This window comes from Phaseolus vulgaris, chromosome 8 (genome assembly GCF_051622355.1).
Source record: "Phaseolus vulgaris cultivar YP4 chromosome 8, ASM5162235v1, whole genome shotgun sequence".
Lineage (NCBI taxonomy): Eukaryota > Viridiplantae > Streptophyta > Magnoliopsida > Fabales > Fabaceae > Phaseolus > Phaseolus vulgaris.
The window spans coordinates 4,951,510-4,970,670 of NC_143505.1; the positions used below are offsets into that span (position 1 = coordinate 4,951,510).

The 19,161-nt window shown below is 32.6% G+C and overlaps 1 protein-coding gene and 2 pseudogenes across 1 annotated transcript; 1 reads left to right on the forward strand and 2 right to left on the reverse strand.

Moving 5' to 3' along the window:
• Positions 1 to 1,785: 1,785 nt before the first annotated feature.
• LOC137823561 (uncharacterized) lies at positions 1,786 to 3,496 on the reverse strand (annotated as a pseudogene).
• Positions 3,497 to 3,717: 221 nt separating this feature from the next.
• Positions 3,718 to 7,414, reverse strand: LOC150025357 (uncharacterized; annotated as a pseudogene).
• Positions 7,415 to 14,082: 6,668 nt separating this feature from the next.
• LOC137824084 (isopentenyl-diphosphate Delta-isomerase I) lies at positions 14,083 to 18,367 on the forward strand. Its single transcript, XM_068629537.2, has 6 exons — positions 14,083 to 14,399; positions 15,581 to 15,636; positions 16,486 to 16,577; positions 17,262 to 17,364; positions 17,458 to 17,595; positions 17,865 to 18,367. Exons 1-6 carry the CDS (start codon positions 14,137 to 14,139, stop codon positions 18,116 to 18,118), a joined length of 906 nt encoding a protein of 301 aa, XP_068485638.1. The 5' UTR covers positions 14,083 to 14,136; the 3' UTR covers positions 18,119 to 18,367.
• The last annotated feature ends 794 nt before the right edge of the window (positions 18,368 to 19,161 follow it).

Genomic DNA, 19,161 nt, shown 5'->3' on the forward strand with positions numbered 1-19,161 from the left:
ATTGATGTTAGAATCACATAGAGAAAAATATCATGTGATGAAAGTCGAAGGAAGATCTTATAACCTAGTTTACGGTGTGAAAAATAACTTTGTTTAGTAAGTCATAGAAACTTACCTTGTCAGATGGGTGAAAATATGTTCATACTATGTAACTTTGTTATGGTGACAACTTAGTCGAGATAATATGTTAGATGTAGATCTTTGGGTTTAATTTAATGCATGTGTCTGTGATGGTTGATATCAATATTATTGACATGAGACGTAGTCAGTAGGTTGATACTAGACACGTAATTCTTATGTTGATTAAATTAATAATTGAGATTGTATTCATTAGAGTACACATATGAGATGTGAATACAATATGTGTGTATGATTTATTATGTAAATGTATAAAAGTCTTTTTAAGACTCTAGTTTACCATGTTTTGTGTGATTGCGTTGTTTATCAAGTGTGATAATTGTGTGTTATACGAGAGCATATGATATTGTACGAACTTATTGTAAGGACCTAGAAAATGGCTTTAGAGTAAAAATAGTATATTTTAAATGACACATAGTTAATTTATTATTAAAATGAAAATAACATTAAATAGAAAAAAATCAGTTTTCAGGTTTCATTTTAAAATAATCACTATCTCTCTAAACTTTTTCTTTTTTTCTTCCTTTTCCTTCTCTCTAACTTTTTGAACATCTTTGTCATCAAAATGGCGATCAGAGTCCACCATTGGATTCCTGATAATGAATATTACAAGACTGCCCAGTCAAAATTTTAGACAAAGTAAGTTCATTTTTGCTTCTTTTTTCTTTAAGTAAATTCCAATATGGTTAGGGTTTCCTTTAGTATAGGTCTTTGCATGTGACACTTTTAGCTTTAAAATTAGTAGTGATATAATTAGATTTTTATCAAGATTTTGTGGTGTAGGTTAAGCTGTCATTGGGCCATGTAGGAGTTGGAACTCTTAGTGAACACATGCTCAAACTCTGATAAAGGAAGCTAATTTTATTTTCAATAGAACCCTAAGTTAGAAGATTTGAATATGGGGGTGACATCGTGTTCATCAGCCTCAAAATTTCTTGCAGGATTACTTGTTTTTAGTATATTAGAATTTAGTTGAGATTGGATGTGAAATTGTAGATATGGTAGATATTGTAGAATTCAATTTTGTTTTTATTTGAATAAGTTAATGAATGAATTTGAATTGTGTTTATGAATCACTTGATGTGTAATGTTTGATGAGTATATATATATATATATATATATATATATATATACATATACACTACAAGAAAAACTCAAATTACATACAACCAATATCCGTATGTAACACACAAAATCCGTATATAAAACCCATTTACATACGGATTACATACGGATAAAAATCCGTATATAAAACCGTCGTAGGTAACTGTTACATACGGATTTTGGATCCGTATGTAATTACATACGGATAAATCCTTATGTAAAATCCGTGTGTTATTACATACGGATACATCCGTATGTAAAATTCGTATGTAATTACATACGGATAAATCCGTATGTAATTAACAAGCAGACTTACATACGGATTTATTCGTATGTAACATTGTACACAGCACCACCAACTATTTGTATTTGGAAGCACCCCATATTCTACACCTGCATATCATCCATCAACATTCCAGTACATTCCAGTTTTCAGAAGACAAATATTCATCACATTCAAAGTTATTCATACATACAATACTTACTATTTTCAAATATCTAAATATCTAAAATGTATTTCATTAAAACAAAGTTCTAGAGAAGCTAATAATTATTATAATCTTCATCGGGTGAATTTTGTTGTTCATCATGATTATTATGATGTTGTTGGACTTCATTTGACTGCGGATTCGGTTCAGTTGGTGGCGGGGTATTTGGTTGCTGAAAAAACTGTTGTGCTGCAGCTGCTGCCTCAGGTGGTAGATATTGCATCATGAAATTTTGAAAGTTTTGAAACCTTGCATCCATGCGTTCAATATGCTGCCTAAGTTCAACAATTTCTTCTGAATTAGCCTTCTTATTACTAGAAGATGGTTGTGTTTCTTGTAGGTAGCGACCAACACAGTCGTCCTAACGATCAACACGTCCAACCCCATATACTCGTCCCTTGTACCTTCCACCTACAGTTTCTAACCAACAACGACTTCTCAATCTTTCCTCCTCAGCAGGATCTAATGGAGTATATATTGAGGTAGATTGTGATTAAGATAATGCTTGAGACAATCTACTTTCAAAATCTTCCTATTAAAATGAAAAATATTTGTTATCATACCAATTAATGTATATGAAAAAAAAAGTTTTAAAAAAAGTTTTAAAAAACTAACATGAGTCATCCTTGATCTATCATCAGCAAAATCTCCAGTGCTCTTCCGTATATGTGTTTGTTGAAACACTTCATCAACATGGACCAAGCGGCCAAGCTCCTCTATCTATAAAGAAAACATTTCATAAATTAAAAAGATAATAATTAATCATACATTAATATAAAAAAATTACATGAAAATCATACCAAACGAATAGCGTGTTCATGAACACTAATAGATCCTCCAGTGTGCAGATATCCACCTTTTTCAGACAAACGATTCTTTTTAGCTGTATCACATTTGGATCGATACACAACCATGTTCCAGTGTTCTTGGAGGTTGTTCCAAACATTATTGCCAATCCATTCTGGTCGTTTACCTTCTTGGCGAGCATCTTTAAACATTTGTGAAAGGGTGTGAGAAGCTTTTGTATGGAAATTTTTCTTAACTTTTTCCTCGTCCTCAGCCCTCCATGTGACCTTCCTCTGCAAAACAACAAGAATCATCAATCCAAATTGTAAAATATAAAATATTTAAAGGGAATAAAAAACAAGTACCTTAAAACGTTGAAAAAATATATCTCGTTCACCCTTTGGGATTGCCCCCCATGTTGGCCATGGCTCACCAAATTGTTGCTTGATGGTGGCAGTGATGGCCTTTGATGCAATTTTTGATGGATAAAACCTAAATACCAAAACAAAGTTAGTCAAAATTATAAGACAATAATAATAAATTATATAAATTGAATTTTGTTATATTCTTACCCTCCCCCAATAGGCTGAATCAAAGGACGATCACCAGCTGAGAGGACCTCGTCCTCTAAGTTATTCGCTGCAGAAGCTGAGTGCGTCCCTCCAAGATTTGTATATGGGGGATGGTGTAATATCTGGTGGGGTTGATGCATTAGAACCAACACGTGGAGATGGTGTTGATGCAATAGCATCTTGTACTGGTGGGGCGGATTGGGTAGCATCTGGTATTGGTGGGGTGGATTGGGTAGCATCTGGTACTGGTGGGGTAGATCCGTGAACTGAAGAAGGAATAGGTGTATTGGGTTGACTTGATAATGGATTTTGGTTGTTAAATCGTGATAACAATTTTATCACATAATTTCTTTTCCCCTTTTTTTGGTTGTTACTCGGTGATGGTTGATCAGAACCTCCTGATGACATCTATATATATGGCATGAAATGATAATGAAGGTTATATAAGTTTATCAATGGAGAAAAATATGTTGAATATAGTTTAATAAAAAAATTGAAATAAACATGTAAAAATTTCATCAGCAAACATAAAGCTCAAATTAATTGGAGTAATAAACAATATGTTAACAACAACAATACAATACTAGTTCGTACAATAGATATTATTTGTTAACATTGGCTTCCTAAGTCTATTCAGAGTTAGAGATGTCAAAGTCATCTCCATATTCATCTTCACTTTCTCCCTCTTCATTGTCTTCTTCCCATTCATTTGTTTCTTCATCTATCAGATATTCAAATGATGATACATTGTTTATGTCAACTTCTTCAAACTCAGTCTCTAAATCTTGTAATCCCGAAACCCTTTCAACTTCAATCACTTCATTAACATGTGACATTTCATCAACTTGATATGGCACTTCAACTTCTACATCATCAAAATCTATACGACCTCTGGGTTTCGTTTTGATTGCAACACACCAGCCATGTTTGTCTCTGCGTGATGCTGTATGGTACATAATAAACTTGTCGAACATTATGTGCAATGATAAAAGGATCAAATGGCACATATCTTCTATCCATTAGAATATCCACAATACCATATTTGGAGCTCACTCGTGTACCTCTTGTTGATGGATCAAACCAATTACAGTAAAATAATACAACTTTGTTATCTGAGGTCGAAGAATTGTACTCCACCTCATATATGTGTTGAATCACACCGTAGAAATCATCCTCACCTCCTTCTGTAAGACCCTTTACATGGACCCCACTATTTATTGTTTTATTTCCCTCACTCCATGCATGAGTGTGGAATTTGTACCCATTCACAAAGAAGGTGTGCCACTCTTTTACACACCTTAAAGGACCAAGTGATAAATCTCTTAAGTGTTGATTATTCACATTTAAAGGGTCTTTATGAACCTGTAAATATATCAATGTCACTAATTTTTTATGAAATGGTTAAAGAAGTAAAAAAAAAGTAAATTAGAGAATTTGTTGATACATACTTGTGTCCTAAACCACAAAGGAAAATTTGTATGTATACGAGCCGAGGCATGTGATTCGGAAATTTCATTACAATGTAAGAAAGAGCTGTGAATATATAAGTGTCAATGCATTTGGTTAGCGATAACTTAATGAACCAATAACAGTGTTTTAAAAGAATATCTTGCATGAGGCTTACTCGAGGTATGGTTTAACTTCATTACAGTTGATCAAAATATGAACATGAGCTGAGTTCAATTCTTCATCAGTTAACCAACGAGTGATCTTCCTCCCAGAATGACGTCCAGGTTGGTCAAATACAGATAAGATTGATGGAAGCCTTTCACTTTCAATGTCCACTTCATTTCTACAATGTTGTGGTCTTAACATGAAGTTGTTGAAATAATGTGAACAAAAGTGAGTTGTCTCACGATGCAAATAAGATGCACAAATAGATCCTTCTACCCTAACCTTATTCTTCACTGATCGTTTAGCATATCCCATGAATCTATAATCAAAGAAATATGTTATGATTGATAGTTATATTTCACATTAAATAAAGACTAATTACTCTTATTATTACCTTTCAAATGGGTACATCCACATATAATGGACAGGTCCACCAAGTTTGGCTTCATATGCTAGATGGACAGGGAGATGTTCCATAGAATCAAAAAATGCCGGGGGAAATATCCTTTCCAACTTACAAAGAATTATTGGAATGTTTTGTTCCATCCTAGTAAGATCATCCTGATTTAGTGTTGTAGAACACAAATCTTTGAAAAAATGACTTATCTCAATAATGGGATTTAGAACATGAGTTGGTAAGGAACTAAATGCTATGGGAAGTAGGCATTCCATGAATACATGACAATCATGGCTTTTCATACCAAGCACCCTTCCCTTATTGACATCAGCACATCTAGCCAAATTTGAAGAATATCCATCAGGCATCCTAAGATCTTTTAACCATTGACACACATGTTTAATTTCCTCTGTTGCAAGTGTGTAATTTGTTTTTGGCTTCAACATCTTTCCATTAGGATGTGACTTCAGTTCCAAGTCTCTTCGCCTACAATACAAACTTAAGTCCATTCGTGCTTTGTCATTGTCCTTTGTCTTCCCAATCACATTCATGACAGTATTAAAAATGTTATCGAAGAAGTTTTTTTCAATATGCATAACATCAAGATTATGTCTTAATATATTGTCTTTCCAGTATGGAAGATCCCAAAAGATGCTTCTTTTTGTCCAGTTATGCCACTCCCCGTAACCATGTATTCTTTGCACACCACTCTCAGTTACTTTAGGATAAGCCTTTACTCTATTCCAAACTTGTGTAGGTGTGAACTTAGGTGGTGGAGGATCCATGTCAACTTCCCCCTTCTTGAACGCATTCTTGTTCCTCCTAAATGCATGATCATTCGGTAAAAATCTACGATGCGAGTCAAACCAAGAATTTTTTCCCCCATGATGTAATTTAAATGCCTTTGAATGCTCCATGCAATGTGGGCATGCTAATTTACCATGAGTTCCCCAACCAGACAACATACCGTATGCAGGAAAATCATTAATCGTCCACATTAACATTGCCCTCATCATGAAGTTCTCTTTCCTTGAAATATCGTATGTTGGGACACCACTCCACAATTTCTTCAAGTCGTCTATCAAGGGCTCCAAAAATACATCAATACTAGCCTTTGGATTGAATGGGCCTGGTATGAGACAACTCAAAAACATATAAGGTTTACACATGCACATTTCGGGAGGAAGATTATACGGGGTCACAATTATTGGCCAACATGAATAGGGTGCATTTGATGCTTGCACATATGGATTAAAACCATCAGAGCATAAACCTAATTGCACATTGCGTGCCTCCATAGAAAAATCGGGATATATTGTATCAAAGTGTTTCCAAGCCTCGCCATCACATGGATGACGCAAAACACCATTACTGCTTTTGTTATCATAGTGCCATGTCATTTGTCTCACAGTCTGTGTTGAAGCATACATTCTTTGCAACCTTGGAATTATTGACAAATAGAACATTGCCTTTACAGGAACTGGTTTTTTGTTACTTGGTCCAGTGTTCTGGTGATGATACCTTGACTTGTGACAAAATTTTTATTGAAGCAACGCTCCATCATTTTTACCGTATTCGTTATCATAGAAGAGCATGCAACCATCCACACAACAATCAATCCTCTTAGCCTATAATCCCAATTTCGACACTAGCCTTTTTGCATCATAATAACTTTTAGGCAAACCTATTTTGATAGGTGTTGCATCTAAAAGCATTTTTGAAATAAACTCTAAGCATTGGTCAGGAATATTCCAATTGGATTTGCAAGCTAATAGTCGGACACACATTGATAATTTGGAGTCAGATGACCCTTTATACAATGGCGCATTTGCATCCAACAAAAGGTCATAAAATCTTTGAGTTTCTTCATTCGGAGGCTCTTCCATGTTATCTACATTTGGTACTTGGAATGACTCTTGTTGCCTAAGAGCATCATACACCATGTCTTCCATCAACCTAACTTGGTCATCTTGTGACTGAAGGTGTGCACCTCCAATTATTTCCAAAGGCATGCAATTATTGTTATTATCCAAGTCACCTTCTACCATGTCTTCACCATGATCACTCCAAATCCAATAATTAGATTTGAAACCATGTTTGTAGAGATGAACCTTCACAAGTCTTTCCTCCAAAATTCTTGTACAATCACACTTAGTACATGGACATCGTATTCCCTCATCATTCAGATAACATTCTTGTTGGCAAGCTTTGGTTATAAACTCTTCAACTCCCAATATAAAAGACTCTTTCAAAGCACCTCTTCCTCTATAACACCTATCATACATCCATCCACGATTTGATGGAAACTGATCCATGTTCTGTTCATAAAGCAATTGACAAAAAGTCAACGATTTTTTTCAAAGATCGTGCTATAAACGAACATTTAAGAGTTCGTTTTAGAAACGAACATGTAAGAGTTTGTGTTACAAACTCTACCTAAATCGTCTTTAGGTATTATAATTAGTTATAAAAAAATATTTTTCATGCATTAAATTACAGAATTTTATACATCAGAAATCGTAATGAGAATTTACCCAATGGCAAGATATTGGATTGTATTGACTTTTTGAATTATGGATTTATCACTTATGCCTACATTGACTCAGATGAGGAAGCGAGCCATCAAAAAAAGTTCACTGCTATCATTATTTTAAAATTATCAAGTTTTATAGCTAATAAATTCATACAAAAGTTCATTAAACCACAATAACAGAAACATAAAAATATACACCAGCTCATACAATGTATAATGTATCACTTTACAGAGACAAACTAAAGCCCTGCACATTCCCAGCTCAATAACCCAAAAATAAACCATAAACCATGTATGCCAAAATAAACCAAAAAACCAGCAACTTCCTGCAAACAAAGAGAGCAGCATACAAAAAAGTAGATTTTATTTTTTCCTACAATTTTTGTTACATACTAAACAAAACCTAAACGATTGCAGCGATGGTGGCCGGAGGTCACACGGTGGTGGCGATTGGGAAGACTACGTCGGGTCGGTGTTTGCAAAATCTCGAGCACACGGGATGGTACAATGGCAAAGGGGGGAAGCTGGACACTGCTAAACCGAAAGAGATCGTGCGTGCGGTGTGGCAGATGGGGTTGTTGTTCGCTGGTGTCGTTAGCTAGTGTCGTTTGCTGGTGTCCTTGGGTGGAAATGGGGTTGCTGTGATTTAGGTTTTACTGAATGAAGAATACGTGAAGTGGGCTAGTGAAGAATACATGGGCTAGTGAAGAATACATTAAGTAAAGTGAACCTGGGCTTAGTGAACATTACGTTAAGTGAAGGTGCCTGGTTCCAATTCAACATATATTTTTTTTTTAATTATTTTGTTTTTTAATTTTAATGAAATAATATAAATCACATTTAATTTTTTAAGTTATTTATTTTTAAAATTGTTTATTTAGTTATTTTAATTGAATATAATTTATTAATATAATTTAAATAAATATTCAATTACTTTAAGTAATTCAATATATTAACTTTAAATAGTAAAAAAATATATATTTTATTGAAGTGAAGGTGGACTGAGTGGAGAACTGTAGTGAAGTGGCTGGGGTTCAAACTGTAGTAAGTTTTTTTTTTTAAAAAAAAATCGTTACATACGGATAGAATCCGTATGTAATTTAAAAAAAAAAAAAACTTTTCCCTTACATACGGATTATTATCCGTATGTAAAAATCCGTATGTAATACTTACATTACATAGGGATCTGTATCCGTATGTAATGTTGGAGTTATATACGGATCAGAATCCGTATGTAAAAATCTGTATGTAATGTCGGAGTTATATACGGATCAAAATCCGTTTGTAAAATCCGTATGTAATGTCCATTTTACATACGGATCCAGATCCGTATGTAAAAAACTGTATGTAACTAGCGATTTTCTTGTACTGATATATATATATATATGTGTGTGTGTGTGTGTGTGTGTGTGTGTGTGTGTGTGTTGACATAATATGTGTGTGTGTGTGTGTATTGACATAATATGTGTGTGTGTGTGTGTATTGACATAATGTGTGTGTGTGTGTGTGTGTGTATTGACATAATATGTGTGTGTGTGTGTGTGTGTGTGTGTGTGTATTGACATAATGTGTGTGTGTGTGTATTGACATAATAGCTCAACGAGAGTGCTTGAGTAAAATTGTGTAAAGTGGTATCTATTTTGATTTGTTATATTTTGTAAAGATACAAATTTGATGTTGAAATTTTGAAGGAAAACTTGAAAGATAACACTTTGCACGTTTTTGTACTGCATATCTGGCTTAAGTGAGAGATTTTCACTCAAGTTAAAGATCATCACTCAAGCTAGATCAATATAATGAGTTTTAGGTTGCTTTTAGACCTATTTTCTCTCAAGCGGAAATAGGGTGAAAAATAGGGTGCTCTCAAGTCCATTTTTTCTAAAGCGAGAAGGGTTATTGCTCAAGCGAAAATGGGATGGATTTTGGGGTGCTCTTGGTTGATTTTAGCTCAAGTGACAGGATTTTCACTAAGTGATGTTCATTTTTGCTCAAGTGAGATTATTTTCGCTCAAGCTAAAAAACATAAAAAATATTTAGGATTTATTTTTATGTTTCTATTTTATTATTGTTTATTGTTTTTAATTATTTTATATGTGAATTTTAATTATATACATCATTGAAATTTCTTTAGTTTTATGTGTTTACTTAAATTTTGGATAAATTGTTGGCTTGTTTGAATTTTTAATATTTGATACGATTTAATGGTGTGAAATTAAATATTGTGAAATGTAAAATATGAATCTTACTCAAGATATAGTATTAATGAAATTCCGCATTGAGATTGTTTAGGATATGCATTGACTATAGATTCCTGTAGAATGATGGATCTTGACTCTCATGATATATTGGAATCACATAGATGAAGATTATCGGGTGTTGAGAGTCAAAGGAGGTTCATATGATTTTGTATGTGGCTTGAAATATAATGGTCTTTGAGGTAATATGAAGTAACCATGTCATACTATGTGATATGATATTGAGATGATTTGTGTGAATAATTGTGTGCAAATGATATATGTACATATTTAGGTTAAAAATGTTCATGCATATTATATGATTAGATGTGGGTAAAATAGGAATGTTACAGTTATTCTTAACAAACTGAGGATATTCACAAACTGAGGATAGATAAAAAAAATAATTATGTGTTGCAATTGTTATTTCATTTTCTTAGAGATATGTGTGTGTGGTGGGTCTTTATGGGTATGTGGGTGCACACCTGCATGTAATGATGTTGATATGTTTTTAAAATAAATGTTACAAAATAAATATTAAATATTATTATTAAACATTAAATATCAAACATAAAATATTAAATGTTAGTATTAAGCATGTTAAATTTTAAATATTTGTGTTTACATAATATGATAAAAATATTAAATATATTCTATTAAAAAACTATTATTTTTAATATAACTTTTTTTTTTCTTATTATTTTTTCATTATATTGTATCATGTTCATAATGGCACACAACAAAACTAAGTCATGAGAGTATTGGTAGCTAGTTTTCTAACATGCATATAAATATTCAAGCAAATAACAATTTCAAATAATTGTGAATATTTTTGTTAGTTTTATAAAACAAACCACAAATACTAGTAATGCATTCTTCACAATGAATGGCTAGTGGGCGAAAATAAAGACTTTTTAAGTCACGTGAACCGCTATTTAAACAAGCATCTATAGTAAAAAAACGTCTAAAAAGATAAAGTAAATGTATATATATATATATTTTAAGTTTTTTATTTATTAAATAACATTTAATAAATATTCCCTTTAGTATAATTAATATTGATTGATTGATCCATAAAAATTCAAAATTTCAGAACTTGGGAATATTTTTTTTTTCCAAACACATTATGAATTATAGAATTCTAATTTGTAATTTATATTATAGAAATGGAATATAATTTTTTTATTCTAAATTTAGTTGTGTTATAGATTATACAATTAAGAATTAAAAAAATAATGAACTATTTGTAGAAGGATATTTTTGAAATTATGGAAGTGTTAAGTGAATGCAAAAACTATGCCAAAAGAATTTGCCTAGATGCAAAAACAAATAGCTCAATACACATTGCGGAAGGTCACTGTTGTGCAAATGACTCGGGAAGGCAATTTCTTTATGCACGTTTATAGTTTCTTCCTGCACCTCCATAATTTTTTTCAATTCCAAAATTATTCTTAAGTAAAAGGTGCAATTTTTTTCCCATTTCTAAATTGTATATTCCATCGACCTTTCAAACTCTATATTTAAACTGAAAAATTAAAATTTAGAATTCAGAATGTATTTTTGTTGTAAATCCAACTCATATAATTATATTACAAAAGTTGAAACCTAAGATGTTACCATTGTAGAAATTTTCGAAGGTCGTGAAAGATGTTATTGTTGCAGAGATTCTCGAAGGTCGTGAAAGAGAGATTGTGGAATGCAACAACTTTGCGAAGAATCCGCGGAACCCTTTACCATTGTGGGATAGGATTTCTCTTTGGATCTTCTTTTCATATATTCTATGGAGGTGCAAAAAGGAAACATGGAGGTACAGGAAAAATTGCCTTCTGTAAAATGGGCTCTGTCTATTGTATAGGACCTCACATTATTGGACTCTCCTCCTTTTGAAATAGGCAATTGTTTTCTGCACCATATTATTGCACCCAATTATAGGTGAAAAGATAAAAGTACCATTAAGAAATGGGGTACATATAAAATTACATCTGAATTCCTTTTCCAACAGATAAATTTTTTCAAAATATATTATTTTCAATTCTGGATTTTTTATCTAGAATAAAATTTTGATTTTTTTTTCCGGATTTTTATATCCAGAACACAATAATCTCTTCTTCCTTATCTATTTTTTCAGAAAGGATTATTTTTAATTCTGAATTTTCATTTCTGGAATAAAAAATATTTTTAGAATTTTATAAATTGTGTTGGGTGCAGGTTATATGTTGGACAGGAAGCAATTGCATTTGGAATATGAATAGTCTTTCTAAAATTTGGTATACATAATCGTCTCTGTAGTTTAGTATTTTAACACTTTTACAATTACTAACATTAAAAATGTTGACTTTTTAATTATATTATTAGTACCAAACATTTGCAGGAGAAATTTAATAAACGATTTTAAGTATACTATTCTATTTAATTATCATTTCTGATCTATAAGATTTGAATTTAAGATTCAAGAAATTGAAAATAACCCTTGAAAATGCATTTTGTTAAATAGAGTTAAATGAAAGAGATAATTAATTGCACCAAAAACTCATTTCCCACGAGGTGCAATTTTTATATTGTAAAATTGGAAAGAGAGCGTGCAATCCACGATTCTTTTACACTAATTCTTAACCAAAACAAAAAAACCATTCCCAAATAGCACCCTCGTTTCCCTCGCTTACCAGATGGCAACCGACTCTATCGGTTACCATTTCCCAGGTTATATATTTTGAAAACCTAATATAAAAATAGAACAGCGAATATTTTTAATTTAAGCAATTTTTTAAATGTTTTAAGTTAAAGTGTTATAGATAAAACAATTAATAGAAATAGGGTAATATAATTTATTAAATGTAGTTAGGCAATAAATAATTGATAATTTTATTAAAGATAATCTAATAAAATCCTATAAATATATTAATTATAAAATGTTTTATATTCTTTCTCTCTTAAATAATTATGAATTATACTAGTGTGATTTTTAAAATAAATAATTACGTACTCACAAAAAAATTAAACTTTAAAATGTCATCAATCATAATTACTACGTAATTTTTTTGACTTTTTAATAATTATCGGGCAATAATAATAATTTCTGACTAATTAATAACATACGAGAGTGCTTTATTTTATTAGTAAATAATTCTGTATTTCGATTTTTCAAAATGCTATAATCTACAAAGAGAAGGAGTTGAATTCATATGTGGCTAGCATAATGTTTGTTTAATATAAATTTTAAATAATTATTTATAAAAAAATCATATATAATACTCATTGATTGAAACATAGCATAACGGAATTATATTTTCAACTTAGATTATTTTCACCAGAAAATATTTATTTATTTTTGTAATTTTAATTGAGTACCTATTATATAATTTTCAATTTATTATTTTTAACATACATTTGAATCTAAGACAAATAATGCGTGTGTTTAGTTTCATATTTCAGATGTGATTATTAAGAGAAAATGATTATAATTTCTACATTTTAAATATAATTATTTCATTATCAATCGTTTTCTATAAAATTAAATTTGTTTGTTTCAATGCGTTACCCACTCCTATGCAGACATTTGGTTGATTTTCAATCAGGTTTGAATAAAACCCGATTTTGCACCTTTCAAATCTAATCATAAATAAAACGCTGCCGTTTGAATCAAGACTGTTGGTTAATTTCATTATCATTTACTTTAGTAATTTTCGAAAAAAAAAATGTTTTTCAAAACAAATATTTAAAAATTAAGTAAAAGTCTATTCAAAATGTTGACTTTACATTCAAAAAAATTACGCCGCCATTGCTATAATCAACAATGTATATATAAAAAATGTTGTTTTTAATTATACAAAAAATATACATTAAATAATTTATAAATCATATTATAAAATAGAAATCTCGCCAATAATGTATATTTATAAATATATAAATATATAGAGGAATTTATCTACTAGTTTTTATTCCTAATAAAATAAAAATCCCAAAGTTGACTTAGCATTACATATCTCTTTTTAACTAGACAATTAATGATTCTGTAATTATTATTCTCTTACAATGGTATAATAATTTTTGCAAAATCTAAAATATTTTAATAACTTTTCTAATGATGTCTGAAAATTGAATGAGTAAACGAGCTATTTATATTTATTAGAAAGAGGAAAATAAGAATAATTTATTAATGCGAATTATTTGACCATTGAATTTATTAATTTGTATAAATATGTTATGAAGTGAAGTAATTAATAAAGTTTTGTGGTGCGGTGCGTTTCAGGAAGAAAACGAAAATCTGAAAATGGCACAATCATCGATCGTTCTTACTCTGAGGCAGAACCTGTTTAAAAGGAACGTTACGGCGTGTGTTACTCACTCTCCTTCCATCTTCACAGGATCTCGTTCGCTTTCTTCTCTCTCTTTCTCTCAGAGGAGAAGAAGTTCCCACACTCCTCTCTCTCTCTCCGCCCCCTTCTCCTCTCCAACCGCCATGGGAGAAACTCCCGTCACCACTGCCGATGCCGGCATGGACGCCGTCCAGCGCCGCCTTATGTTTGAAGACGAGTCCGTTCCTCTCTTTTCATTCCGTTTTTCAATTGCTTTTGTGATTCTGTTATTGATTGATTGCTTGATTGATTGATCTGTGATTTGGTTGTTGAGAACGGAAATGTGGTTTTCTAGGCCAACTGTGTTGTTTGATTGGGCCGCGTTAGGGTGCAATTGGACTGTTGGTGTGTGTTGCGGCTTTTGATTTCTTTAAGTTCAACAGAGTTGACTGGAACTTTTTTCTGAGATTCCCTGCTTTTCCTCTGTTATTGTTTTCCGTGCCGAGGTGTATGCTTTGAAAATATCAAAGGTGTACTAAACCGAAGCATAACATAGAGTATTAATATGTTGAATTTTCAAACATAATCTGCTTGTGCGTGTGAGTCTTCAACAGAGAATCATGGCGGCTACCTTTTTATTTTATTTTATTTTATTTTATTTCAGTCACAGGACTGATTTACTCCTTCAGGGTCGTTTTTTTTCATATCATTCCAAGGAGATGAGTGAGGACTGAAACCTGCAACTTGTCATATGCAAGGCCTTGTCTTACTCCACTCGACCAATCCCTTGGGTCTGTTAAGGGTTTTTTTCTAATGAAGTTTTGGGATAATAAAAGAGAAGGGGATGGGGTGGAATCAATAAGGCCTTACAGGTGTAGCTGAGTCACCCTCCACATGAGGTGCTAACACGGTGACTGACCTAGCACTTCAGGTGTGCCTTTCACTATATTCGTCTTGCAACTGGTGGCTAGGAAAAACACGTGAATTAATTCCGGTTAAGTTATTGATTTGGAAGATGGATTAGGGTTAAATCAGAGTGATTAGGATATTTCTATCCCAACTTTTGGTGTTTCTTCTTTAGTTCTTAGAATCCCTTCGGTGCAGGTTCTGCCTCTGTCATTCAGAATCATGAATGGTTTGGGATGAACTGCTACTTGATAGCCTGGGTTTTTCAAATTTTTGCATTCCTGTTTCGAAATTTCGTAGGCTACTTTTGAAGTTTAGAGCATAGATTTGAGCAATTGAGCTTTTGAATATCTGATGCTTCTGTAATGGGAAGTGACTGTATTTTCTTGGGTCTTGTGTACATTCTTTTAACGGATAACGCTTCTTTAAAGCGAGTTTGTTTGTGATTTATTATTATTATTATTTGTCTTGCCTGCTGCAATTTGTAATTGTTTTGGGTTGGAACTTCTGCAGATGCATTTTGGTGGATGAGAATGACCGCGTGGTAGGTCACGATTCCAAATACAATTGTAAGTGGACTTTTGATTTGTCTTAGTTTTCAATTGCAAGGGTTCACATTGTTTAGTGTAAAAAAAGTTGTTTCTTACATTCTCTTACTTCAATAACTTATAATTTGTGTTTTCTGAAAATGTTTTTTTGTTCTGATTTAGGTGTTTGTAAATTCTGGGATGTACTATCATTAAATTTTCTAGGCAGATTCTCTGATATGAAGATTTGTGAAAAAAAAATATTATCACTGCGGTTCATCTTGAAATATTGTAATGTCTATGTTTATGGAAACATCTTCCTGTTGTTAAAAGGAGTAAAATCTAAAGCTTATGTATATACTATCTATTTTGGTTTGTAATGATTATGTTGGATTGAATTAACAGCTGTGCAGTAATTTTGTATTCAGTTCTCTGACATGCACACACATCTGAAAGCATATCAATCGAGAGCATGCTCTAGCGAGAGAGACTTATCCTGACCCTCACATGGTTAGGATGGAACCCTCACATGATATGCACCTAACATATAATGAACGGTCATTAATGAGAAACTTGATAAAATTAGTAATTTATTATGTACCAGAGAACCAAGCTTTTACTCTAATGCAAACAAACTACTGAATACCAATGAGGCAAGCCTTAAAGAGCTGCAAATTGATAGTAGATTTTGATCAATGTGATCAGTAGACAACTGAAATAAAATATAAATTTCCACTGCTTCTACGGATTTTGTCTTCATAAAGAAAAGGTCCTCGAGAAATTTTGAACATTTTTTTAGACATCAAGTTTTCTTTTTCTGTTTTTGTGCTCCTGCTCTCTGACTAAAGACCTGGATAATTTATTATTTTAAGCTTCAATGATTTTTATTAGGTCACTTGATGGAGAAGATTGAGGCTGAAAATTTGCTGCATAGAGCTTTCAGTGTATTTCTGTTCAACTCAAAGTATGAGCTGCTGCTCCAGGTATGTTTATTATTGATGTTTTTCTGGGCTCATAAGCTTGCTGTTTCATCCTGTTTATTCTAAACCTGTTGATTTCAAAAGCATCAAGCAGAATTTGAACCTCATTTTGTTATCTCATTTCTCTGTTCCTGTGGATAAAATTTGTCTGGTTATCAAGTGTATCTATATTTCTCATTGTTGTTTCAGTGTTTTGTGCATACTGGTTAGAAAGCTTTACATCTGCATGCAAATCACGAGGTAGGCTAAAGACCTAGTGGTCCTCAATATATGGAGGGGAAATGGCCTTTTGCTGTTAACTACTTAAATACCACTCTTTGCAATTAATTTTAAGAATAAGGAAAATCAATAAAATACCAAGTCTTCACGGTCATTCATTGAAGAAACAAAACAAGTTCACAGTAGTAACATTCATTTTTTTACCGGTTATAATTGTTCTGTTTTTCTAATTTGATAACACCTTCATCATGACTTGTGTATTGAACTATTTATTGTGAGCAACATTGTAACATTTAATTGCCTCTTGTTGAGTTGTTATTGATGTTACAAAATCTATGTTCACTTAATGCTTGTGTCTCTCGGATGACTATTTGGTGAAAAGTTCTCTATGTGGAATGTGTTTTAAAGTCTTAGTTGCATGTTTTAATTCGATGTGTTGACTGAGTTTCTCTGTTCTTCATGATGAAGCAACGATCTGCAACCAAGGTAACATTCCCACTTGTGTGGACAAACACTTGTTGCAGTCATCCACTGTACCGTGAATCTGAGCTAATTGAAGAGAATGCCCTTGGTATACACTATGTACCTTTTATATTAAACGCCTATATAAATGTACTCTGTCATTGCTGCTTTTTATTTACGTTTTTCCATCTTTTGTTACCAGGAGTAAGAAATGCAGCTCAGAGGAAGCTCTTGGACGAGCTCGGTATTCCTGCTGAAGATGTACCAGTTGATCAGTTCACATCACTGGGTCGCATACTTTACAAGGCACCTTCTGATGGGAAATGGGGAGAGCATGAACGTAAGCCAATTTAATTGTTTTCAACTTTTTCAGCAAGCCGATTTTGTTGTATAACTAACCAGGGTTAATTAACAATAATTCAGTCAATGCAATCATAAATCTAAACATGCACCATTAATAGCTCTCAGTGCTATTTGGGGCATATTTTTTATTCCAGCTGAATAGGTCCTAATCTGCTTATATTTGCTGCAAATTCTGACTGGATATTTTCTTGTGCGTTTATGTATGTGTAAGGAATGTTAAGTATTGACAACTTTTCTTGATTTCAGTGGACTATCTGCTTTTTACTATCCGGGATGTTAACGTGAATCCCAATCCTGATGAAGTGGCTGATATCAAGTATGTGAACCGCGATGAGTTGAAGGAGCTGTTGAGGAAAGCTGATGCAGGAGAAGGAGGTCTGAAGCTGTCCCCATGGTTCAGACTAGTTGTGGACAATTTCTTGTTCAAATGGTGGGACCATCTCGAGCAAGGAACTCTTGGTGAGATCATTGACATGAAGACCATTCACAAGTTGACATAAAACCAGAGAGGAGCTTGCTGCATCATGAAATGAAGGGTAGCTGTTTTCCGACCCAATAAGAGGCCAAAATTAACCTATTTTGTAAAGAATTTTCGGAGCAGTGCCCCAATGGAAGCTGTTGGTCTTTTTTATTATTTTCAATCATAGCCAGAACATTAAACTAGAACATTTTATTTTATTTTTGCATATTTTTCGCATTGGCAAGCACTCGGAATAAGTAAGATGGTTAGTGATTTGAATCAAACCTAATCGTGGTGTCGGTGTTTGGTACTAGATTTTTGTTTACATGTTAAACAGATTGTTGCAATGATTAACGATCGTATGTCTCCAAAACAGAGGATCGGAAAATCCCATGATCACGTGTGGAGGTACCGAAACACCGACCCAGATTGCGATTGTCCTTTCACAGCAAAGCATGAGCTGCACTGTACTTGCACTAGTGAATATAAACTGCAGAGAATAAGGCACTGAATTGATCACCTACTATGTTGGGACAACTCTCCCCATATTATCCATAAAGAGAGAAAAATAAGATAAACTTTCTCATAAACTAAATTTGACTAATAAATTAATTTTAACTTATGTCAAAAAAATTCACTTCCTCATTCTAAGTGTTTTTTCTTCAAGCGATCACATCAATGAAGTATAAATAGGACCTTTTTCTAACCAATTTATGGAAATTAAAAAAGTGAGTTTATTAATAACTGTATTAAACTTGTTAAAGAATTTATTTATGTATTTTAAATCAGCATATAGAGAGAGAAGTTAAAAAAAAGTAATCAACACGGGAAAGTTTCTTAAAAAGTATGATAAAGAATATTTTTGAAAATCCATTGGTTTAGTGAAAAAACGTGAAATAGATTTGTCTTCAATAATGGGGAATTGATGACGTAGTCCACGCTTCCCACTCTGATACTTGGTGGGTTATGAGTGGTGGCGAGGACAAATACGAGAAGAAGTCAAAATTATCCATGCTTACCAATTTATTGAATTGAATGAAGTGGTTACGCTCGATATCGAATTAAGCAATTCTTTATACAAGA